The sequence below is a fragment of the Pteropus medius genome, unplaced genomic scaffold, assembly GCF_902729225.1.
Source record: "Pteropus medius unplaced genomic scaffold, Ma_sr-lr_union100, whole genome shotgun sequence".
Lineage (NCBI taxonomy): Eukaryota > Metazoa > Chordata > Mammalia > Chiroptera > Pteropodidae > Pteropus > Pteropus medius.
The window spans coordinates 4,558,698-4,583,642 of record NW_024350927.1 but is presented as its reverse complement, the minus strand read 5'-3'; the positions used below and the strand labels follow the sequence as shown (position 1 = coordinate 4,583,642).

Below are 24,945 nucleotides of genomic sequence, written 5' to 3'. Positions count from 1 at the left end.
CCCTGACCTGGTCTGACATTTTCCCTCATGGCAGATACTTCCTCCTCCAAATTTAATTTGTTCCTAAACTCTCTAAACCTCCTGTGAGAAGGTGTCGGATCCGCAAGCCTGCTTAGGGTTTTTGGGTTTGGGGTGTTTTTTTTTTTGTATTTTATATTGTCTGACGTTAAATATATTGAACAGTCTACATTAAACATATTGAATATGCCACCCTGAACAAGCCCAATCCTGTCTGATCTCGGAACCTAAGCAGGGTTGGGCCTGGTTAGTACTTGAATGGGAGACCTCCTAGGAAGATCGGGTGCTGTAGGCGTAAAAAATTAAAAAATAAGGGATTGTAAGATGACAAGGTCCTTGCAATCTGTGAGGTCAAGCAAGGGTTGTTTTGACTAAAAAAATTTAAAAAAATATATATATATATACACATACACACACACACATATATATACACACATATATATGTATATATCTCAACAGCTTTTTGTCTGTTTTATAAAGTTGTCAAAGGGATTAAAGAATCGTAAAGCCTTTCTCAGCACCTGGCTTATAACAAGTGCACGTGAATACTGGCTGCTGTCATTATCATCATTCATTCGGCTATACCAGAGATGGAAAACTGGCAGCCTACTAGTTGAATCCAGACTACAGAGGTATCTGGTCTTGTTTTTTTAGTTTTGAATTAATTCTCAACAGTAAAAAGCTAGACATTTTAAATAAAATTCTGGATTTCTGGCTTCCCTAGAAAAATGAGAACTGGCAACACTGGGTCCCTCTGTCTGTGTGGCCTCAATCAGCTGGCACCGAGCTGCAGGTGCATCCTCGGGGGGCTTCCCCCACACTCCAGTTCAGTCTGTGCCCTCTCCAGCCACTTGGGTTTGTAACTCCTGGTCCAGGCTCACACCAGGTCTTGTCTGAAGAGCGAGGGCTGTTTCTCGGGTCTTTCTGGTAGTTTCAGCTCTCAGATCTTCAGAAAGACTGTAACTTTGAGAAGAATCCATTTCAATTCAGCAGATATTCACTGAGTCCTTAACTCAAGCAACTGAAATGACAAAGGCCATTTTCAGCAACCATTCTGTCACTTCAAAGGCTCTCCAAAGGATTTCATGGTTGTTATCAAGGTCCAAGTGAACAAACCCTTGGGAAGAAATTTCAACCCCATCTCTGTATTAAGAAATGGACAAAGCTACCAGTCGTTCATTGGTGGGGAAATAGGGAGGACTTGCTGTGAGTCACGCAACTCTTGTGTATAAAATGAGACCAAGATGTCTTCATTTCCTACCAACAGCATTTCTCAAAAGGAGGCTCACACGTCAAAATGCAAATAGTGGGGGAGGCTGTGCCCCTGTGAGGGGGCAAGAAGCATGAGAAATTTCTGTACTTTCTGTTCAGTCTTGCTATGAACCTAAAACTACTCTAAAAGAATAAAGTTTATTAATTTTTAAAAACCTAATGCACAATTTCATACCAATAAATTTAAGAACATAGTCAAAATGGATGCAGTTCTAGAAAAATATAGCAAAATCGACATAAGAAAAATTAATAAATTTTAGTAGATCACCCCAAACAGAAACCCATTACCCAATAATTCCTTATTCCTCCCCTTTCCTTCTGCTGCCATTGAGGTGGGGTCCTTCCTCTAACCCGAAGTCAGTCAGGGCCCCCTCCCCATTTCCCATCCCACCCCCACTATTGCTTATTTTCTCTCTCCTGAATCTCCACCCTGTCCCACCAATGTTTAAACCCTTTGTCATTCCCCTGATATCAAGGAAAGAAAAAGGAGCCTCCTTTGACCTCCCACTGCTGCCAGCTGGTCTCTCTGGAGCCTCGGATCCCCACCCCCACCCACTTCCTCATCAAGTCCTTTGCAGTCGGCTTCTATCACCCCCACTCCCTAGATATGCCTCTGGCCAAAGCCACCAACTTCCCTGCTGTGACATTCACTGGCATTTGCAGCAATCTTAGTTGACCTCTCATTGACATTTAACACAACCAATCGCTTTCTTCTTCTGCCTTTGGCCCCACTCCTGGATTTCCTCCTGATATAAATCTTCTAATTTCATGCGCTTAACTCATAACAGATCCACTTCTCCTTTTTATGTCGTCCCTAAGGAACTGTGGGCTCCCCCAGCCCCCATAAACCACGCCTCCTTCCACCCTTCCTTTAGCGGGCCTTCCCTCCTTCCCCAATCCCGCAATCCAGGCCACCATGTATTTCTCTCTGGCATTAATGCTCAGCTTCCTAAGTCACCTCCTCAAGCCTTCTTGTCTCTTACAATGGCCACAGTAGCCAGAATGGTTATCCAACAGTGGTTCTCAACCTAGCCTGCACCGCAGTCACCGGAGGACTGGTTAAAACCCAGCCGTTGGACCCCACTCCTAGTTTCGGATTCAGTGGGTCTGGAGTGCGTGGAGCCCAAGAATTTGCATCTCTAAAAGGTACCCGAGTGATACTGATCTGTTGGTCCGCGGATCATGTGGCAAGAAGCACTGTTCTAAAACACTAATTATTCTCTTTGAAAACTCTTTCATGTCTCCCCATTGCCCTCGAGATAAGTCCAAGCCCTTTGCTTGGCCACGAACGCCCTCTGGTTACTCACCCACTCAGTACTGTGCCTCCCTGCCTCGAATGCCCTCACCACACTACTACTGTGGATCCTTAAATGTGCTGCCCAGGTGACACCGAACATTCTGTGATCATTGCTTATCACGCACTCCTGGCTCCCCATCAAATAGCGTGCTCTTTGAAGATGAATTGTTAGGTATAGACTCTACCCCTAGACCCCAGCGCAGGGTTTAAAGCAGTGCTGAATACATTTTTGTTGAATGAATGAATGAAAATTATTATTTCCAAGTTTTATTTTATTTTATAATTTTAATTATTTTATTGATTTAAGCCCCAAAGAAGTTTTAGTTGGAGTGCCAGTCATAAAACAGACTTTTTCTGGTTAGATCAGGCTCAGGTCTATAGTCCTTAAATCTGGCCTCTGCTCTGCCCCCTGGTGGTAGTCCCAGTCTCAGCACCAAAACGGATGAACTATTTAAGGTATTTCCGGAAACCGGAGAATGACAGCTGAGATTTTTTATTTGAATACCCACAATGCATTACACACAGGACAATTTTTCAACCTAAAAAATTATTGTAATTTCCTTTTTTAAAAAACTATTTTTTCCCCAAAGTGAAACTTCGTTTACAGAAGCGTCTGGGGAAAAGGAGACGTCCCTAGCTCTTGTGGATAAATAATCACCATTATAGAATTAGGGATAACAGTTATCCGAGAAGTGTGGGCAGGGAGCAGAAAAGCATACTCTGGTTTCTCTTCAGATCGCATAAATCTTTCGCCTTTTACTAAAGATTTCCGTGGAGAGGAACAATTCTGAGTTTTGAACCAATTTTTTGAGGCCTTACGTCAGTAAGGCTAATCATACAGTTTAAAAATAGTGGTAACTTGAACTTCTGTTTTTGCGTTTACTTCTCAATCCGTTTCAAGTCTCTGCTTCTGAGATATCTATTTTCGTCTACGCGTGTATTCTTGAGGTACTAGCACTCCGCAGCTTGAGCTGACGAAATGTTGTGACTGCTTCTGCTAGTTCATTAGCTTAGTTCATTAGCTTAATGTGTTACGCCAGCTCGCTCCTCCCGTGGGGTATAGGTTTGTCAACTGACTGCACGATGGAAGGAATCGTTAGTGGATTTGCACGCTGCTCCTGGGCCCCACGGAGGATGTCTCTGCCTTAAGGAGACAGGAAGGACACATCAGCTCGGAAGGGGCAACCGTGGAGCTCCCTAGAAGCCCCTGTGCAAGTCCCATCCCGATCTCCCGATCAACACCGCGGCTTTAAGAACCTAGAGCTCCAGCGTGAAGTCTGCGAGTCCTACCATACCCCAAATGTTCACAGGTTAGAGACCGCCAAACACCAACTTGCTCTGCTCCCGGGGCCTCGAGGGGACGCCTGGCACAGATATTTCCTAAATATACAACAGCCAGTTAGCCTGGTTTTTGTGCTGGCCTTAGATAAAACTTTTCTGTATATATATTTTTAAATATCCCTCTTGGGTACATCCATCCACAAACATTTTTCAAGGAGGTAAATTCCCCCTGGCAAGGCCCAGCACCTTTCTCACTCTGACTGGAAGGATTACATTTATTGTAAGTTTTGACTTATTATGAGTTTACAATAACTTTTTTAAATTTGTTTTTCTATGACATTTTTATAAATATTGCTAGTTTGTTTTTTTGTTTTGTTTCTGAGGAGGTAATTCAGCTTTAAAACTATAATTGGATCATTTTAACAAGATAGAAATGAGAAAGACGTTCCATGATGGTTATAATGGGATTGATAAAACTCAAGAGGCAGTGAATTTTTTAACCAATCCCATTGGCTAGAACTTAGCTTCCTGGGCAGGCCTACCTACAAGGCAGGCTGGGAAATGTAGTCTTTCCTCTAGGCAGCCATGAGCCCTGCTAATGGTGTTTGAATACTGGAGAAGAAAACTAGCAGGATCGGCCACGGTAAAGGAGGGAGGGAATCCATCCCAAAGTTCCTTCCTTGGGCTCCATTTCTCAGCTGCCCAAGCTCCTCTCTGTGGCCAGCTCTTGTATAGAGAACCATGACCTCAAGCCCAGAGAGTTACCCACAGTCCAGCCCTGCTACATCATTCCCAAATGCTACTCAAGTGTTGGGACTTCAACGTTCTTTCCTTTTCCCAGACAAGCTGCTCCTCACATGACCAGCTCTGGTCTGTCAGAATTAACTGTTAGTGGCCAGTGCTTTCTTTGGCCTCTGACGGCTGGGTGTGTATCTAAAGCAGGGGTTTTTAACTTCTGCGTTGTTCACTTTGGACAAAAAACAACGACCCAGTGTGAAGAGCACTCCAAGCACCCAGATTTGACTCTCCAAATAACACTCTCTATTCAAAGGAAGCAGGCTCCTTGGAGAAATGGCTGATTCATGAACCAAGAAGTACACCACCTTGAAGAGGCTCTCAAAGGATGAAGATGGGACCATAGGACCACCCTTTGGGGAGCCACCCCTTTCCTATTATTCTCTGTTCAGTGGTTTGAGATTGACCCCATGCCCAGCTCTGAGGAGGTGGTGTGAATGGCCTAACCTACCTATCATATCCCTTGCACCCTGGCCACAGTGACTGGCTCAGGGATGGGCTGTCCAATCAGAGGTGAACCTCAGCACTTAGGAAGGAATGCTTGGACTCAGACTCGGCTGGTCTTGTTAGGAGAGCATCAGTCTTGCAATAGATAACAGTGACTTTTTTTCCCCCCCCACAAGTGTAGCCAGTCTAAGGATAGAAGCCCATCTACAGGAAGCAAGAGGTGTGTCCTGCTGAGGTCACTTGAGCCTGGATCAAGCCATTCCTGATGCTCCTACTAGACTGGCATGTGAACTTTTCCTTTTGTTTAAGCCAGTTGTAATTAAGTCTTCTGTCACTTACAACCCCCAAAGACTTAATTGAGACACAAGAATTAAATGACACAATGCATACGAATGCAATTCAACAAGCATTCTTTGAGTGTCTACCTTGTGCCAGGCATTGCGCTATTTTTCTGGCCATCCGGAGGACATAGAGCCACTGCCCTCATGGAACTTAAGCTAGTGGGGGAGTGCCAAGCACACAGTAGATGTTCATCAAATGTAAACTTTCTCCCTTGGTCACCCAAGAGCCAGATGCATAGCCCGCTAGAGGATTCACAATCAACATTTACTGAAACAGATGATTATCCGAAGCTTCCATTGGCTAAAGTCCAGAGGAGAGGCTCAGTGGAACCAGGACTGTCAGCTAGTAGGTAGCTTGTTCAGGGTGGGGCTGTTTGCTTGGCCAGCGCCCAGCAACTGAGGTAGCCACACCCTCCCCGAACCTCCTTTCTGCATGGACGATAACTGCCCCACAGCAAGTGGGGGGGATCTGCCCAATTGCCAGACCCCTAACCAGACATCGGAAGCTCAGGCCACTGCTGATTCTGGGATGGGGTAAAACAAGAACAAAGTACAGGTTACCTTGATCTTAAGGATTTTTTGTCAGGCTTCCTTTTAAGAATCTGAGAAAAGCTACAGAACTTCTCTTCATGAAAAAAAAAATGTGCACATATTTTACAATTCCAGGGTTTCACAAGTTTCTCGAAGCTGGGCTGTGAATGCGTGAGGAAGAAAAGCTATAAGGCTCCTTCTTCACCTGAGGTCCTGAGAATCTCTGTATTCTTGAAAAGTTCCATTTCTTCACTGGAAGAATATGCCTGTCTTAGTCCATTTGGGCTCCTAGAACAAAACAAAAAACAAAACAAAACGAAACAAAACATAGCCTTGGGGGCTTAAAAACAACAGAAAAGTAGTTCTCACAGTTCCGGAGGCTGGCAGTCTGAGACCCGGGGTGCCAGCACAGTGAGAACCTCCTCTGGGTTGCAGACTGCCATCTTCTCCTTGTGTCCTCGCATGGCAAGAAAAGGACTAGAGAGTTCCGTGGGGTCTCTCTTGTTAGCGCACCAGTCCCATTCACGAGGGCTCCCTCGCTCATGACCTAATCGCCTCCCAAAGGCCCCACCTCCAAATAGCATCACATTAGGGGTTAGGATTTCAACATGTGAATCTCAGAGTTGGGGGGACACAAATGCTCAGTCTCTAATACTGTCCGTGGGAGAATCCCCCTTCCTTTTGGAAAACCCTTCAGAGGGTTTATTCTGAGGCAGAAGCTCGTGTGCAGGTAGTCCGTTTGGGAAGAGGAAAACCAAATCGAGGGGGCCTTATCTCGTCGCTCACCAGCATGAGCGGTGAGGGCCCAAGCCCATCGAGACCATCTGAGCTACATAGAATTGTCCCCCCGAGAGACAGCAGAGGGTAGTGCTAGTCCACTGGCTCCATCTCCCATGGGTGCAGGGCTGTCCCCAACAACATTATCATTCATATGCCTGGATGCTACACATGTGCTGTGTACAGAGTAACTTCCTGAAGGTAAGAGAAGCCAAAGCAGTGTGCCATCAGGGCCTCACGCCTGCACAGAGCTGGTGGCTGCAGCCATGGCAGGAACAAAAGGTGGGCTGAGAAGATGTGAGATGAGGCACAAGAAGCTTGTGGGGCAGGTAGGTCTTCAGGGGGTCAACACATTTCCAAACCAACTTTTCAGCCGTTGGGAAGTGCCGGGTGGCGTGCAATCGGATTTTCCATACCAGGTTTCCACCCCTGAAGAAGCAACTTGATAAAGCCTCTGTGCAGACGCATGAGGGTTGGCGCCCGGCCTGCTCCCAGCTGAGGCTGGCCAGCTTCTCCTCTCTGCAGGGCAGGCTGAATGGAAGCACTGCAGAGTTTCGGGGTAGACACTGAACCGCTCCTGCAGCTGCCATCCTGGAGGGGAGGAGAAATGCTTTACCTGCATCTTGTCCTTCGGAATCCATCAGGAGCAGAGTGGGGAAAATGGAGTGGGTGTGGGGGCTCAGAGGCAGGGCCTAGGGCAAGCCCGAGTTTCATGCCGGCCTGGTCCTGGTCATGCCTGCATGGTCCTGGGCAAACAGCTCAGTCCAAGGTCATTTCCTCATCTTCCAAATGGGGATTTTAACCCTCGGCAACCTCCTCCCCGCATAGGGCCACATTTATGTAGATATCTAACACTTACGATGAGCACTGAAATGAGAGAGCTACAATTCACAAATATTAGTTTATTAAAATTCTGGTCATTCACTCGGTATCTCTAGGGCACCAGGTACATGGGTTTGTTTTTACATTTCTGGGAGCCCACCACATGTTGGGTTTCAAGTGAAACAGAATGTGTCAGGCTCTCAAGTGTGACTCATCAAGCAGCTTTCAGTTTAAGGCAATGACTAGAGGGCATGTCACATGCTAGGTCCCACTCTCCGAAATGGGTAAGCCCACTAATGACCCAGGCTGGAAGGAAGTGGCATTTCTGAGTCCTACACTCTCCAGAGCAGACGTGGAAGGTGTGTGGGACCCAAGCAACTGGAGAACCAGGGCAGCTGCTAGGAGAGCCTGACACTTGTTTACTTTCTCCCCCAGCCATGTTGTGGGCCAGATGTTTAGCTCCTTGGCAAACAAACCAGGCTTTCTGGTGAGTCAGGATGCTTGAAACACCACTCCGAAGGATGCCAGCATCTCGGTGTCCGCAGGTGGACTGCTGCGCCCAGCTCGGGCCTTTTTGGTCTGGGGGCCAGCTCCATCCTCTTCCTAAGGCCGGGGGTCATATCTGTTTCAGGGAACCGGCGGGAAGCCAACCCAGGGTTTTTCTCTGCTGCCACAAAACCCAGGGTAGGCAAATCTAGGCTATTTAGGGCAGGTAGTGGGGAGAGGGCACAGTAATAGAAAAAGGACCAGGTGATGCCTCTCAACCAGCCCATGTGGCCAGGCTACCCAGCGAACCCCCACAGGGGAGCAGAATGGTAGCCACCTCTGCATTTTCTGAGGGGACCCCTCTGAGGGAAGCTGTGGGAAGAGAATTCCTTTAGTTCCAGTGGGGCTAGGTGGCCTGTCCTTCTGCTTCAGACACTACCCAAGGGTCTGGTGATGGAGGGAGATGGGATGTCTTCAGAGGTTTCAACCACACACAAACCGGTCATGGAAGTTTGAAAGAGATTTATTCAAAAACAGAACAAAAGAAAGCTTTGGTATTTCAAAACCCAACAATCATCAATCACTAGAAAGCAAAACACCTCCTTAAGGCCCAGAAATACAAAACCACACATCCCCACAGGTTCACGATCAGAGACAAGGCGCAAGCCCGAGGATGACCCAAGCCCCACACCCTCCACGCAGGCAGCGTGCCGAGCCTCCCACCTCCACTCCAGCAGTGAAATCACTGCCCGGGTTCACTGTCTAAAGTGGACGGCAAAAGCCATCCGGCAAAACTCAACAATAAATTAACAATTCAGTCAAGAAGGAACACTTTAAATTAGGAAAAAAAAAACCCAGTTTTTCCCAGACAAGAGTCTTTTCAAAAGAGGTTCTATTTCCTGGGCCAGAAGAAAGTGGGGAAGTGGAAGGAGTGAGTTCAATTTCAAGTATTTTCCATTAGGTTCATTTTATTGAGTCGAAAGCTTACAAAAAGTCCACTGGCCCCTCCCCTCCCGCTCCTCAGTGCAGACTCCTGAACGTCCACACGTGCTTCTGCGTCACCGGTGTCCCCCAACAAGGCACAAAAGGGTGGGTTCTTTCAAAGGATCCCTTGTTCGTAGCAGCAGGACTTTCAGTGCCGGGTGTCTTGTGCAATTGGTGGCTGAGAGCAGGACTGTTGGGTCACTCAGACACTGGGATCTTCCTGTTCAATTAACAAAACAAGTTGTTACTGCTGGCCGCCAACCCTCTGCAGAGCCACAGAAATGCTAAGGGAAGCAGGCAACGGAGGCGGCACTGGTGGCTCCCCACCCGGGCTCTGATCTGGCCTTGCAGACAGCTCCCGGCCTGGTTTGCCAGAAAGGCTAGAGCTACCATGGATTCAGTGGCCTGGGGACTCCTCGGGCCAGGGCAGTGATCACTGGGCCCTGCTGTGGTGTGGCCAGCTTCATCATGTAAACTGAGGGACCTGGGCAATGCCCCATGAAGGCCATTTGGCTTGTCCCTGATTATGTGAGGGAACCGAAGTGGATGGACGTATGCCAGATTAAGGGCAGAGAAGCCGAGCGACCAGCAGGAAAAGGCAGCCTGCCAGCTAAACAGGCTGCCATGCGAATCCACGCAGTGCAGAGTAGCTGTTCTACTCTGGCTAACGGGACGCTAATGTGCTGCCTGCATTGTTTTTATCTGATTTTCCATTTGTTCGTCAGCCTGAGGAGCGCAGACCTGCCCCCAGCCCTTCTCCCGCTCCCTCAGGTCCAGTGCTACTTCCTTCTCCAAGCCCTGGCCACAAAGCCCTCTGGGCAGGTGACGAGGCATTTCTCTCCTGCTGGCCCCTGCTCTTTAACTCCTCAGGAGCCCAGACCTGGAGCTTCATGTACCTCTCTCCTCTCACTACAGTGAGGGGAATATGGGGGGAACGGGAGGAAGGGGAACAAGCTCAGCTCCCTCTCCAGCACTTTCTCCTGTGACTGCCAACAATGGACCCCCTTCTGATCTTTCTCCCAGGAAATCATGGCAGTGAGAAAGCACAGATGACTAGGAGACAGGGCAGAGGAGGTGGCCTCCCGAGACGCCAACCCTGATCCCTAAGACATATTCCAGATGACAGCCCCACAGCGACTGTGGGCCCAATCACAGCTTCACGGGGCACGGATGTCTCAGGAAGCAGGAGGGGAATGACCCCGTCCTGGGCTGACAAGATGACCACCTCAAGTGGCCTCAGTGAGGGACTGACCTGTGAACCGCAGTGAACAGGCCCTCGTGGGTGAGGGTGGCGGTCCCACCAGCAGTTTAAAAGCTCCAGGTCGACTTAGGGGCTTGGTGCAATTGTTTTCAAGTGCTGAGATTTACTGGGGAGCAGTGGGCGGTAATTGCCCACATCACTGAGGCCTGAGGACCTGCCTAGCCACACCTGAATTTCCACGGCCGTCCCTTTCTATGGTCTCCTCTTGAAAGTCACTTTTTAACATCCTTTCAAAACACACCTGCTCCCCTCTCTGTGTTGAGGGCTGAGGGCACTGGCTTAGGGCACCCCATGACTGCTCAGGCCTCACCCCCTTCTAGACTCAGGACAGAACGCAAGGCCAGGGCCTGGGGCTCTGAAGACACAGGGCTTTATACCTTACTCCTGAAGAGGGGCTTGGCCCCAGGCCCACAGTACTCGTTGTAGATGAGCTTGAAGAGGAAGAGGTGGAAGAGGGTGATGAGGGAGGCCACGCTGAACCAGAACAGAAAGGGCAGCCCGGGGTCCTGCTGGGCCATGTGCTCGTCGTGGGCCAAGATGGCCTTGAGGTGCAGCGTGTGCCGCAGGTCCTGAAGGTGTGTGAGGTCGGTGGAGATGTAGAGCAGTGGAGTGATGGGCTGTGTCACCATGACCGAGAAGGTGTGGCCCTCGGGCGCCGAGGTCAGTTCCACGGGCTCCTGCAGGCAGCCCGCTTCGCAGGCGTAGATCTTGATGGGCTGGCCACGGGACTCCACGGACACGTGCAGGTATGGCTTGCCCTCGGGGTCCGCGAGCACAGCCAGGTCGATGTGGTCGTTCTTGTAGCGGATGCCGTGCAAGGCATAGCTGTTGTGCAGCACGTCGGGGTCGGCCTGGAACTGGAGGTGGTTCTCGGTGAACTGCAGCCCCCCGAAGCTGAGCACCATGCCCTGCAGGATGCCTGGGGCACCCACCTTCACTAGCCCCTTGCAGCCACGCTTCTGCAGGGTCAGTTTCCACAGGTCAGAGAGCTGCAGGATCTGCTGGACGGAGGACAGCCAGCTTGGCCAGAGGTTCTCGGCGTGCATGGTGGCATGGCCACTGAAGCAGTGATCTTCGTAGCTGAGCGTCGACTCCATCTGGTCTCGCTCCCTGTGGCTCAGGCTGGGGCTGAGAAGTGGGGCTGGTGAGCAGGACAGCATGTAATACAGGGTCAGGTTCACAGTCAGGCCAGATGGGGTGTGGGCATCTGTGATCTTCTTCATTTCCACACCTGTAACGTCACAAAGGTTGCTCATTAAGAGGGAATGGCACGGCTAGGTGGCAGAGGTTATAAAACAGAGATCGAGAGCACCAGAGACGTAAAGTTTTTGTCCCTAGGGATGAAAGTGGCAATTCCAGTCTCCCTTGAGTAAGGGAGAAAGTCATGCTGCCTGGCTTCCTCACATGACCAACTTGAGCCCCGTGGGTCTGAAACCTAAAATCCTGTTAAAAGGCAGTGGGGCCTCTTGCCAGAGGCCAGGACACAGACTTAGCCAGGACCTGGCACCAGCCCTATCGCGCCAAGTAAAAACTCCAGTCCACCACTCCAAAACAGTCACCAACGCCCTGGCCGGTCTTGGGCTTTTCCCCTCTATCAACTCTTTTTCCAGTCCTGTAGCTTTAAAAAAACATCTGAACACAGGATCTCCCCAGTTTGTATGATCTCTAGACTCAACCAGCTAACCGCCCACTTGGTGTCTGCACCTGGATGTCTGACAGGCATTTTGAACCTGACATGGTTAAATTCTTCCAGCGCCAACCCTATCTTTCCCCAAATTGTCTCCAGACATCTGCTCGAGCCCTTCTCCAAAATTCAGGAGTCACCCTCAAGTTCTCGCTCCCCACTGCCAATCCTTAGAAAGTCCTGGCAGCTCCATCTCCAAAGGTATCAGAGTCCGTTCATTTCTGTCTCCACGATCACAACCACCCTCTCTGGTCCCAGGCTTCCTCTCACCTGGGCTCCTGCAAAAACCTCCTATTTGGTCTCCATGCTCCACTTTTGCCCCTGTATAGTCCATAATCTGCATACAGCAGCCAGATGGATCCCTAGAAATGTGCATCTGATAGTGTCTGTGCCCTGCTTTCAATCCACTTACAATAAAATTCACCATTCTCACTAATGTGCACGAGAGACCCTTTAGGATCTGGGCACCGCCAGCCTCCCCCGTCTGACCTTACCTCCCATGACCCTCTCCTCGCTCACTACTAGCCAGCCACACTGCCTGTCACTTAGCCTTTAAGAACTGACCTCAAAACTCTGCTCAAACCAGGCCACACCTACAAGAACAATAAGACCTACCCTTTGTGTTTACTCTGTCACCAGAATCTCATTAAAACCCTCTGAAGGCAGGTGCTACCACTGTTCCAAGGTCACATAATAGCTACCAAGTGGTGGAGCTGAGTCAGCCCCAGGTCAAATGCCAAGCTCAAGTTCTAACCACCCCAGTGCTCTCCTTCAGTGTTGCCTCTGCCGACTTTGGAGGGGCATCTCCAGGGTGGATCGCGTTCACCCTGGTGCAAGGCGCAGACTATGAACCAAACACTTGCCAGGCCTGACCTGGGCTGAAGAGCTGAGCCCAGAGGCGCTGGTGGTCTTGAAGCAGCTCGGCTGCAGGCATCTCCAAGAGCTCCAGCATTTCCTTCCGTGCCAAGTCCTGGAGCACCTTGAGCTCCTTGGCTGCTTTGTTTTTGAGCACCTGGGGGTTAACAGGGCCCGAGACATGCACCACCCACAGCACCGTCTCGTCCAGCTGCGTCTTAGGGGCCACTTGGAGCCGGTTCACTAGTTTCTTGGCAGCCACCACCACCAAGTGCACCAGCCCCGTGGGAAAAGGCGGGGACCGGCCCGAGTAGAGGAGGAATTGATGGTCTCCGACCTTCTCCAGAGTACTGGTGAAGGCCCTGGTGGCCGGGCCAGCAGTGGGCCCCACAGTCTGCAGCGCGGCCACACGCTCCGTGGGATTGTTGAGCTGGATGCGCTGCAGATAGACGTGAGGTCGGCCCCGATGCGCCAGAAAGTCCTCTTGCAGCAGAACACAGTCGCGGCCGGATCCCGTGGCAAGGCCGGAGGCCGAGGCTGGCCCGGGGACGGCAGCCGCCGCGCCGGGACCTGGGGTCCCGAGCTGCAGGCAACGCACGCGGCGCAGCAGCCCTTCACGCAGCAGCAGCACTGACTCTCCAGCTTCGGAAATGGCACTCAGCGGGCGCAGCTGCACGAAGGGCACAAAGTCCGGCGCCACGGCGGGCTCCCGCTCTCCAGGGGTCACCCACAGCCTGTTGGCAACCACGTCCAGGGCCAGGAAGCCGTTGGCCACCAGAGCCGGCACTCCAGGGCCCAGCAGCACAGCCTCGCCGCGCTCCCGCAGGCCGCGCCAGGCTTGGGTGGCCGCCTCCAGGCAGGCAGAGGGCTCGGCGGCGCCCGGCTTGCCGCCGGCCCAGGGCAGCAGGTGCAGGCCACCTGCCGCCCGCCGCGCCCCGGAGCCCCCGAACCACAGAAGCAGCAGCAGGAGGCCGAGCAGGCAGAGTAGGCGGCGGGCCCAGCTGCTCGACAGCAGTCCCGGCAGCCCCTTAAGCCGCTGCTGCAGCCACATCGGGCCGCCAGGCGCGGGCGCGGCGCGGGGGCGGCCGCCGGGCCCGCCGCCCAGCCCACCGGCCCGGCCGCCCGCGCCTCACTCCCAGGACAGGACCGCAGCGCCCACCCCAACCCCCGTCACAGACGCCGCAGCAGCCGCCACCACTGCTTCCTCTTCTTTCTCAGTTGCCTCCGGCCGTCAAACGACGCCGGCCGTCAAGCACCGCCGAGTCTTTTGCGACATATGGAAAAGAGAGGGCGGAGTGAGGGGAGCGGGGCGGGCCAGAGAGAAGGAGGCGGAGCCACAGCGAGGAGGGCACGTGATCCGGTTGGGGCTGGACCACGTAGGAGGGTTCTGCAGTGTGAAGTCCACGGGAGGAGCGAGATCTGGCGGGCACTGGAAGCATCTAGCTCGTAAAAATACTCCGAGCCAGCCAAACCGAGCACGTGTTGGGTCCTGTTTGCTACTGATGGATTCAACAGCCCTAAGATAAAAAAAATAATAAAACTTTTTTTCTGTAAAAACGATCTTCACTGCAAAAAACAAAACAGTACAGAAAATTTAAAGAAAAAGGAGAGAATGACAGAAAGAAAAAGAAAGAAAGAAAGAAAGAGAAAAAAGAAAGGAAAGGAACCACTGTAAACTAGACTTCCTAAGAAATATTTTGTTGACAACTCTTCTAGACCTATCCTGCTGCTTGTATGGCATATGGGACACCAGTGCTGCCCAGGACTGTCCATTTCTCTACCACAGCAAGTCACCTGCATGTCGGCCCTGAGTTTTAACTTATTTAAATAACATAAAACACAGAAGTCTCATAATTTGAAAATGCCTTTAAATTATAAATCCTCAACTCTCAAGAGAAATTTTGCTTTGTTTCGGGGGAATCAGTGAGAGACACAGGGGCAGACAATGGAGACATTGTATCAACTTTGGTTTTAGGACATTCCAAAGCCAGACAGTGCTTCCCAGTTGTTGAAAATTAAAGTCATTTGAGGTGGCTTCTTGCGGGCTATGAACGGACACAGATGTGTTTGCTGAGTTCGAGGGCCAGCACCCTGAAAAAAGGTGCCTGTTCAGGTGATCCAACAGTATACTTACCGGTTTTTTTCAAGGTTACTATCAACACACACACACACAATTCTTAATTACCACTGGGTGTTCACAAAAACCGCAGAATTTGTTCATGGATGCACAGGACTCCATGCCCTACAGTTAGAGACAGGATCCACCCAACTCTCTGAGGGAAGCACAGTACTCCAGAGACACGGTGAGGTGACAGCAAAGGACCAGACTGGACTTGATACCCCCTACGAAATGGGGATGACCAGAGACTCTACCTCTCATGTTTTTGAGGAATAAATAAGTTAATGCAGGTAAAGCAAGAACGGTACATGACACATGATAAGTGCTCAGTAAATGTAACCCACATCTTTTTGTTATTATTACAAACACCCATGTAATAGGCATATAATTTGGTCCACTTGTGGGAATGTTTCTAGGGGAGCAATTCCTGGAAGCAGATTCCTAGGTCAAAGAGAAGGCTCATTATTTGTGCACTGAAATCCCCTACCACTCTCAAACATCCCAGGGGGAGGGGACTCACAGCTAAGGGTCAACAACATAGCTACAACATAGCTAGGGAGTCAAGAGTAAGGACTCTAGCTTCAGGCTGCCTGGGTTTTGAATCTTGGCTTTCCTCTTTGTTAGCAAGTCAACTAACTTCCCTGGAAACTGATTTCAGTTTCTCCATCCATAAAATGGGGATCATAAGACAGAGTAGGATTGCTCCGAGGCTTAAATTGGACAAACATATGAAGCATTTAGCAGAGTGCCTGGCTTAAAATAACCAATCATTATTAATTTATGTTTACTAGGCAGCAGAATACACATGTATATGATATAAAATTCAGAATGCTCAAAAAGGTGAAGAGTGACAATTAAGTCCTCTTGGGGCCCCAGCCAATCTGTTCCTTTCTGCAGATAACAACCACTGCCACTGGTTCCTGAGAATCTCTTCCAGATATTCCATTCGCTTACAGATATATAGACATATAGACATACAGTATATCTATATTTTTTCTTTCACAAAAATTGTAGCCTATGATCTTATGTTTTTTTACTTAAGGGAACAGCTTGGATATTCTATTTCTATTATTATTACTGAAGGGGCTAAGTGCCAGTGAGTCTAGCTGATGGGTGTAACGGGGGAGGGGGAGAGGTTGAGGGCCAGCTGACTGCCCGCCTGGCAGCACAGGGTGTGGCTATCCACTGAGGACGTAGCTCTTCCTTGGGCCAAGAATAAACATGGGTAAAAGAAGAGAAGAAAAGTAAGAAAAGCCCCTGTGGCATTCCACAACTACCCTCCAGGCTAGCTATTCTTTCTGTACCTTCCCAGGAAAGCAGGATCCTGCGCCTTTAACTGTGCATAACACGTGCTGCACGTACCAGGAGTAACATCTGGGCAGCAGCCGCCCACGGTTAAAGAGACAAGCTCTTCTTTTGGATGAAGCTTGGACTGGGTTCAAGTTCTAGCAATCTGATGAAGGGAGCAGGAAATAGATATCGAAGGCATAAAGGACAGGCTTCGCCAGGGTTAATCCTTTCTCCAGAGGAGGCTAGCAATCTTCAAGACTCCTGCCTCTCCTGATTTGCAATGACTTGGGCCATGGGAACCACACTGCCCAGGGATTTTTTTCTGTCTACAGAAAATCACCGTCGAGGGGCTTGGGCCCCAGCAAATGGGAATTTAGAGCTCGGTTCTAAAGCTGCCTCCTTTTCTGTGGTCCTACATCAGCTATGTGACTCTTCAAGCAGCTTGCTTCACTTCTCTGTGCCAGTTTCATTTCACAAATGAGGGTGTTACTGCCTGACTTGAAGGGCTGCTGCGGACATGGAATGAAACAGAGTTTTGAAAACTGAGCTGGGGACATATGTTCATTCTCCTCCTCTCTGCTCATCTCTCCATTTCCTCCTGGAAGGGTCTGGAATTTCAGTCTTCATCCTTCTCAATTCAAAAACATCCGGTGGATTCTGGCGCCAAGTTCTGTCCCCAGCTGCAGAAACTCTCCGCCCCGGGTCCCAGTTGAGTGGTAGAGGCCCTGGATTGCGTGTGTGCCTCTTCCCTTTACTTGCCTTGTACCTTGGGCTTGCTGCTGGGTCCCACTGGGCCTTACTTCTACCATCTGTACGATGAGTAAATCTTTGTACCATGAGATTTCCTGGGTTCCCAGGGATTGTACCTATCATCTAAAAATATCATGTGTTGGTTTTGTCTGGTTCGTACAAATAGTATATATTCATTGTAAAAAAAAAAAATCCTAAAAACAATGAAAAAGCTATCTAGAAATAATATAATATTATATAAATATATGTACATAAAAACCCGCAACCTGGAAATAATCTCTGTAAACATCTGGCTGTCGTTTCCTTTTATCGTGGTCTCTATGCATTGTATCTATAAGAATATATTTTCACTGAGTGGGGTCATCCTGTGTATACAGTTTTTTCCACTAAACACCACCTCGGAGCGCTTCCCTTGCTGGAGCAGTTTTAGGCACTGTGGATTTCTTTTCCCAGCACCTATGCTGGGCCTGCTTTATGTTGTTCACTGACATCCAATGACATTTCTCCTCCCTTGACCCTTTGCTCCCCTGGAAGAGAGGGAGCCCAGGGTTGCACCCCACCACCCATTCCTCTGGAGCCTAATCTGCTGGTGAGAGGCCCCTGACTTCTGTCTGAGGGTCTCCTCAAAGGAAGGGAGGGGTTTTTTTCCCCCCAGAGATGGGTGCCCCTAGCTGACATCTGTACCAGGAGCCCTTATTCTAGAGATCCTTGAGTTGTTTGTTGGGCTTTGAGAAAGACCCAGTCTGTGAGGTGACCCTGAAAATTTTCTTTCATTCATTCATTCATTCATTCATTCATTCATTCATCAATGAGACCTCAGGAGCAAGACCTTCCATTGGCTCAGAGGCTCCCTTCACCTCCCAGGTACATAAGGCAGATTAAGTGACTCCCTTTTTTTTTTTTGGCAGGGTAGGGGGTGGGATGCTGCGCTTTCTGCATCTCCAGCGGCCAGGAAGGTCTTGGCAGTGGTGTGGATGCCTCCGAACACCCTTGGCCCACACGCGGCACAGACCTTCGCGCCCACGGGTTTGCAGAAGGACCAATGAAATTCTAAGAGCTGAGTCTTGCTGAGGGCTTAACACCGGGCCGTTTTAAGTGCGCTTCAGGTAACAACGCCGTTAACCCGTACAAGACCCAACGAATAGATGCTATTACAATCCCCACTTTTCAGACGAGGAAACTGAGGCTCACAGTTATTGGTACCATCGAGCCTTGGAGCAGAATCTGGGGTCTAGACATTGTTGCCTCGCTCCCCTCTTCCTGGTCGTGGTGAAGCCCCTTTGGGAAGGAAGAGGGAGGAGGGTGGGCCGGCGGAAAAACCCGGGAGGCGCGGGGACAGGCCCGAGGGAGCCGCTCCGACTCGGAGAAGCCTCGGTTTGGGCAGGTCTGCAGGAAAACCCTTCCCCCCGGGGCGAGCGGCAGGGAGGGGGAGAGGGGCGGTGCGACACCGCCCCCGGGGCGGGCCCAGTGCGTGGCAGCCGGATCGCCGGCCTCGTCGCGAACTTTCCAGCCTGCGAGCGACGCCGGGCTGGCCGGGCGTCCCCACTCCCTGGCCATGCGGCCCCTGCTGCTCCTGGCCCCGCTGGGCTGGCTGCTCCTGGCCAAAGCGAAGGACGACGCCAAGCCGGAGGGTGAGGGCGCGGGCTGGGGCGGGCGGGGGGATCCGGGGCGGGCTGCGGGCACGAGGGCTGATCAGAGGGGCTGCCTCGGTAAGGACAGGTCTGTACAGGGGGCCTGGGCTTGCGAGGGGGTCTGGGTTCCCGCTACTTGTCCACCGGCTCCCTGATGACTTGGACAAATCACTTCCTCTTCTGGGGCTGTGGTTCCCACATTCGTTCACCTGGAAGGGAAGGGACAGTCGAAGTACCAAGGTACCAGTCAGCACCCAAGGGGACAAATAATAAATAATACCACTCATAATAATGACAGTGGCTACTGTTTATGGCTCACTTATTATGGGCCAGGCATCAGTGCAGCCTGATGGCAACCCTGTATGTGCGCCCTGTTATCCCCGTTTTTCAACTGGGCAAACTGAGGCTTCAGAGGTGATTGACTTGCCCAAGGTCACACAGCTTGTGGATCTTGAAACCAGGATTAATACCCAGATGTGTCTGGTTCCAGAGCCCAGCTCGGGCCACTAGGCCTTGAAACTGGGGGTGAGAGGCCGCCGGGTTGGGAGGAGCGGGGTGGAAGTGGGGGCCGGAGTGGGTTGCAGAGTTGTTGGCACTGCCGCCTATGTCCTCTGTGGTCCGCTCTGCCCCTGCCAAGTGGGTCTTACTCTCTCCAGTTCACACATGAGGAAGCTGAGGCCCAGACAGGTGCCATGACTGTCCAGGGTTTTCCAGCCCTGGAGTGGTTGCTCTGAGGTCTGCTGGACTCTGGGTCCAGTGCTCCTTTTGCATCCCTGAGGAAGAAAGGATTTAAAAATGGGCCCCACTATCCTGAATGGGTGCTACTCTCCTCTCCAGCCCTCCTTGGGCCACCTCTAGGGCTGCCCGCTGAGCATCTGAGAGTCCCAGGAGGACACAGACCGTGGGTCATTTCAGGGAAGCAGAACTGAACCGGTCACACCTTCCATGGTGCTCTGTTCCCTGGGCCCACACTCTTAAAGAACTAGGGAGCCTTGGGGGGTGGGAGGGACAGGGAAGTGTTTAGCAGACCCTTGCATCAGGGGGTGGAATGGGAAACACCATTTCCTGAGTATTCCTTTGTGCCTGGTCGTGCCCAAGGGCACATGTCTCTTGGTGGTACAGTGATGGTACTTGATCTCCATGAGGCTTGGCATCCTCGTCTGCAAAACAGGGGGCCATAACGCCTCACTCCTAGAGCTCTTTCAAGGATTCCATGGGATGAGGCCTGTTGCTGAGAGTTTCGCTTAATGCTCATAAAGGCGTTTTCTGGCCCAGTGCTGCCAGCTTTCCTGGAGTATCCCAGCAGGGCAGTAAGACAGGTCAAAAAATCCAGTGAGGGAGCTGCTGAGCACAGGGCTGGGCTGGTAGTATGTGCAAAGGGCCTGTGGCCTGGGTCCACTCGCTGGTCTGGAGCCAGGAACCCTTTAATGTCTTTTTTCCCTAGGCCTCTCTTTCCTCTGCTTCTGTTTATGTGAACTCCCTTCACCCCAGACCATCCCACGAGAAAAACTCTAAGCCCTCACGACGAAGCCCAGGTGAATCAGGGAGGGACCAAATCAGTGACAAGGCTTCAGGTGCCTTGACCCCCAGCAGGCGATGGGAGGGGGCAGAGTGGACACAAGGCAGCCGCCACAGAGGGTGCAGGATTCAGTGTGTCACTGAGATAATCCAGGTAAAGTACCTAGTAGATAGTAAGCACTCATTGATGGAGAAGAGACAGCGGGTCACCAGGCATGAGGCCAATGTCAAACCACTCTCAGGCTGAGACTCTGTGCTTCCCTTGCTCCATTCAGACCTTTTTGATAAGCAAGGAATCATTAGCCCCATTTTGCAGATGGGAAGACTGAGGCCCTGAAAGGTTAAACACGTGGTCTCAGGTTGCCAGAGCTGGTTGAAGATAGAGTCATTGGCTGGGACTCTGACCCACCGCTCATTCCTGCAAACCCCTCTTCTGGACGGGGGGCCGTTACCTGGAGACACTGCCTAGAGGTGGGACCCTCAGCCTGCTTGCCAGGAGGACAGACTGGGATGGTAGTTTTTCCCGTAGGCCTTGCCCAAGCTGCCCACTGACTGTTGTCAGGGAGAGAGCACCCCAGCAGCCCCCAAAGAGGCCAGCTTCTTCCTTCCCCTGGCTGGGCTAGGACTCTGAGTCCAACACCAGGTGGCTGGGATGGGGCAGCTGTTGAGGAATGTTCCACCGAGGCGGGCCTAGGGACAACACCGTGTGTCCCTCTTGGGCACAGTTAGGCCTTGGGTGGGGCAGGGGATTTGCTACGGAGACTTGGGGGTATGGTGGGTGGAGATGCTCTTGGCAGCTTGTCCACCCCTCATCTGAACACCCATGGATTCGGCACATGGAAAGAAAGATGGACAGTTTTCACTTTTAGGAGACTCCCAATCTGATGGGGAGCACAGCTCCTCCCCCCAGGGGATGCCCAGTCTGGTGGGGGAGACATAACCCTGTGCTCTCAGAGAGCCCTGTGCCTAAGGGAGGAGACATGGCCCTGGCCTGGGGGAGCCCTGAGACCAGTGTGGGTGGGGACGGAAGAAGGCCTTCAACGAAGCATCCAAACATCATTGTCCATAGAGCTGAGGGGCGGGACAGTCCAGATGCCCGTTTTTTCTGCCTTTTGTAGAGGCTTCTAGCCGATCCCTGCTCTCTCCCTGGGCACACGCCTTTTGCTGCAGGGCTTGATATAGAGAAGGAAGGACCCACCGGAGGCTGTTGCTGCTGGGATGTGAGGTCCCAGGGATGTCAGCTGGGCTCGGGTGGGGCTCCAGATCATGCTGGCAGGTAACAGAAACATCTCTGGAGTCAGGCAGGCTGACTGGATGTGAGTCAGGCAGGGAAAGTCTAAGGAGGCCTGAGGCCACATGGATGAGTGGGCGGCCAGGCCTAGGGAGGCAAGGTTGACACCTAGCTACTGGGGGTTCCCATCTTCTGCCGTTCTGCCCAACCCTGTTCATGGCTTCTGGTCAAGCCCGGGGTGAGCATGGAGGCTAGGGGAGGAGCTTCATTCATTCCCACCTCCCCAGAGAGCAGACTGGGTATGTCATGACAATGCTTGAGTGCCAAGGCCACAACTGAGCATCCAGTCCCTTGCCTGGGCTAGCATTACTTGGGGCAGAGGGGACATTAGCCAGAGCACAGCCTAAGTTCCCAGCCTCCTTTTAGAACCCCAGAGAGGTATCTGCTCTCCCCCAAGGCCCCTGGCTCAGCCTCTCTGCATCCTTCTTGCTCACAGGAAGGGCTCTTCCCCATCTGCACCCTCCCGGGGCGGCACACACCCACACACAGCTCTCAGAACACATGTCCGCCACGGCCAGGTACCATGCTGAGCACTTCATGGACGTCAGCTCATTTAATCCTCCCGAGGTCCCTGGGGGAGGGCACATTATCGTTATTACTCCCATTCTGCAGGTGAGGAAACAGGCACAGACGGACTCAGTGACCTGCCCAGCAGTCTCTTTGCCACTCCACTCTGCTGTTTTGTTTATCTCTGCTGACCCTGTCGTCTGTCTGGGGAAACCACCGTTGGACTTTGGGCAGCAGTCAGGAGGGCTGAAAGCTCCAGGTGTCAGGCCTCATGTGGGCTCTGGCCACGGCCCCAGGCGGCAGCTGGACCAGAGGGAAAGCGGGTGGGTGGGCCCTCAGGTGGGTGGGCCCTGGTCCTCGGAGGCCTCCACATCCACGTCCTGTAGGTTGCCCAGAGCTCTAGCCAGGCCCCCGTGAGTTGGAAAAGACCTCACCTCGTGACTGGAGCTGGGCGTCCACCAGGGGAATCTGAGAGAAGGCAGCCGGGAGTGCTGGACTCAGTCCTCGGATGAGTCTCAGCGTTGGAGACGTTGGATCAGGAAGTGTTGAGGTGAAGAGCACGGGCATTTGGAATTCCAGCATATTCTTTTCTCACTTTGAGACTCTGTGGCCTCAGGCGGGTTATTTAGCCGCGTGGTCCCTCAGTTCCCTCACCCTTAGAGGGGGACAGAAGTACTGCCTACCTCATAGGGTGTTGATGGTTAAACGTGATAATGCATGTGACACTTCCTGCAGTGCGAGGCATCTAGTGAGGGCTCCCCCGGTGGTGGCACTTACTAGCATCACCTTACCGTAGTGCTCTGTAAGACAGTGCACACCAGGCCTAAGTCACACTCAGTCGCTGCAGTGGTGAGGGAGAGGGAGACCAAGGAAATAAAAGTGTGGGCCTGGCTTGGCGAAGGGAGGAGATGATTTATACTGGTACATCAAAGACTAGACACCTCGAGACTGCACGGGCTGAGGACTGACCAGATGAGGGAATGAGATTAAAGAGGGCTTCCTGGAGGAGGGGACCTGGGGCACCTTCACGGGGAAGGAGTGAGTTTCACAAGCAGGACAAGGGAATGGGGTGCAGGCTGAGTTCACTGAGGCAGTTTCATGGGGTGTTAAGAGGTGGTGCCAGGGTCCCTTGGGGGAGGGGACTGCCTTGCGTTCTCTTGCTGTGAACCACTTCCCAGGCCTCTGCATTGGCGCTCGGAGTCAGAGGGCCAGGGGATGGCTTGGACCAGAGGTTTTCCAATGTGGCCAACATCAGAAATCTCCTGGGAAATGGAAAAATCCGACTCCTGGGCCCATCTCAGACCTGGGGGCCTGGGACCCATGAGTACAGATTTCACACCTTCGCTTGTGATGCCGACTTGCAGACAGGTTTTGGACTCTCCGGACTGAGTGCTCTTGTGGGGTCTCGGCCAGGGAGGCAGGTGCGATGTGGCCTGAGGAATACAGGGTTTGTTAAGGCCCCATTGCAGGCACATGGCAGCAACCAGGAAAACAGAGAAAGGACAGCCTGGGCAGGAGGAAGGTGGGTGGGGGTGTGGGCAGGGTCCGGCATAGACCGTCTTCTTCGACAAATGGAGAGACGTACCTGGCCGTGGTGCCAGGCGTGGGCAGTGTGTGCAAAAGTGAGAAGAAGGGACTCTGAGTCCAGGCCTCTGAGCCCAAATCCTGGTGCTGCCACTTCCTAGCTCCCTTGGGCAACTTACTCGGCACGTCTGAGCCTTGGGTTCCTAACTGGTAAGGGGGTTAGTGGGTGCCAGGTGCTTAAAACAGAGTCTAGCACGCAGGAAGTGTTCAGTACAGGGCAGCCATCACCTTTGCTGTTGTTGGGAAGCAGAAACCTGAAAAAGGGGCCTCAAGACCCCACTCCCCCGCCCCTCCCCCGCTGCCTGACTTCAGGAGCCCTGATCCAGTGGAGAATCCAGAATCTCACACAGACGCACACACTGGCTTTTTCCATCCATGAAATGTGACACTCTTCCTGTCCCCAGTAGCCTCTGTGGACAACAAGAGGGCCTCAGAGCAGGCGGCTCTGGCTCTCTTCAGCTGGGGAGGAGGACTCTTAACCATCCGAGCAGGAGTTAGGGGGAGCCGTTCCCCAAAGGCGGGCAGCACCCCTTTTTACTGGACTCCAGAGTCAGGTGGTGAGGCCTCCTCTTCGCACCTGCCTAGTGACTCCACCCCTTTCTTCCCCAGGTCTCTGGGCCCATCCCCAGCTGATTCCTACCAATCCCTTCCAGGCGCCTGGCGCCAGCCCCATGCTGGGGCCAGCAGCCTGCTTTCTGCACAGCTGGCTCTGCCAGGCTGGACCCCTTTGTTCTTTTAGCCCAGGCTCTTCCCGACTTCCTGGGGTGAAGTAAGGGTACCTTACCTGCCTTTGCCGGCCTAGCCATGGTGGGTCTTTTCACCTGGAAAACTGTGAAGTCCTGGACCCCAGGGAAGTAAGACTCACTCAGGGGAGCAATGATGCAAAGTGGGAGCCTGCATCTGGGGGCAGGAGAGAGGTCAGGAGAAATCTGAGAGGGCTCCATAGAGGTGGTAGCAGGGAAGAGGTATCACTGTCACTGGCCCTGGGACCTGGAGGAAGGTTAGAGAGAGGGAGCCCTGGCAGGAAGGAGGAGCCCAGCAGGACAGACTTCTGGCTGGAGGAGGGTCCACTTGGTGGACGGAATGAGTACATCATCGGTTGATCAGCAAGAGCCTTGAATGCCAGAGCAAGGCATTTGCCTCTCATTGACCAGCACCAGTAATAGCTCGTAGTATGTGCCAGCATCCCAACAAGGATTTTACAAGCCTGATCTCATGGAATTTGTCCAGCAGCTCTGGGAAGTAGATACTATTATGATCTCTATTTTACAAGGGGAAAACTGAAGCTCAGAAAGATCAGGGACTTGTCCAAGGTCATACGATTGGTAAGGAGCAGAGTTAGGATTCTGACCAGGCAGGCCAGCTACAGAGCCTTCACTTTTCAGAGAATGCAGCCTCAAAGTG

General features: G+C 52.0%; 2 protein-coding genes and 1 non-coding gene across 4 annotated transcripts in view; 2 read left to right on the top strand and 1 right to left on the bottom strand.

The window, feature by feature from the left end:
* The first annotated feature begins 3,302 nt into the window (after positions 1 to 3,302).
* On the top strand, positions 3,303 to 3,418 carry LOC120585932 (U5 spliceosomal RNA). The gene has a single exon (XR_005648575.1). It is a non-coding gene; the product is annotated as a U5 spliceosomal RNA (small nuclear RNA).
* Positions 3,419 to 8,572: 5,154 nt separating this feature from the next.
* On the bottom strand, positions 8,573 to 14,086 carry KIAA2013 (KIAA2013 ortholog). 2 transcript variants are annotated; one of them, XM_039842196.1, is made up of 4 exons: positions 12,870 to 13,934; positions 11,245 to 11,543; positions 10,690 to 11,169; positions 8,573 to 9,271 (listed from the first exon to the last, which is right to left on the bottom strand). In XM_039842196.1, the coding sequence occupies exons 1-4, from the start codon at positions 13,900 to 13,902 to the stop codon at positions 9,254 to 9,256; spliced, it is 1,830 nt and encodes a 609-aa protein (XP_039698130.1). In that variant the 5' UTR covers positions 13,903 to 13,934; the 3' UTR covers positions 8,573 to 9,253. The 2 variants fall into 2 exon arrangements, with proteins under 2 accessions (XP_039698130.1, XP_039698128.1); XM_039842194.1 differs by having other exon boundaries at positions 10,690 to 11,543; positions 12,870 to 14,086.
* Positions 14,087 to 18,480: 4,394 nt separating this feature from the next.
* PLOD1 (procollagen-lysine,2-oxoglutarate 5-dioxygenase 1) overlaps positions 18,481 to 24,945 on the top strand; it is a 25,357-nt gene continuing 18,892 nt past the window's right edge. The window contains exon 1 of the mRNA XM_039842028.1: positions 18,481 to 18,795. Coding sequence (XP_039697962.1) covers positions 18,566 to 18,795 — 230 coding nt within the window. The 5' untranslated portion in view covers positions 18,481 to 18,565. The remainder of the gene's footprint in view (positions 18,796 to 24,945) is intronic.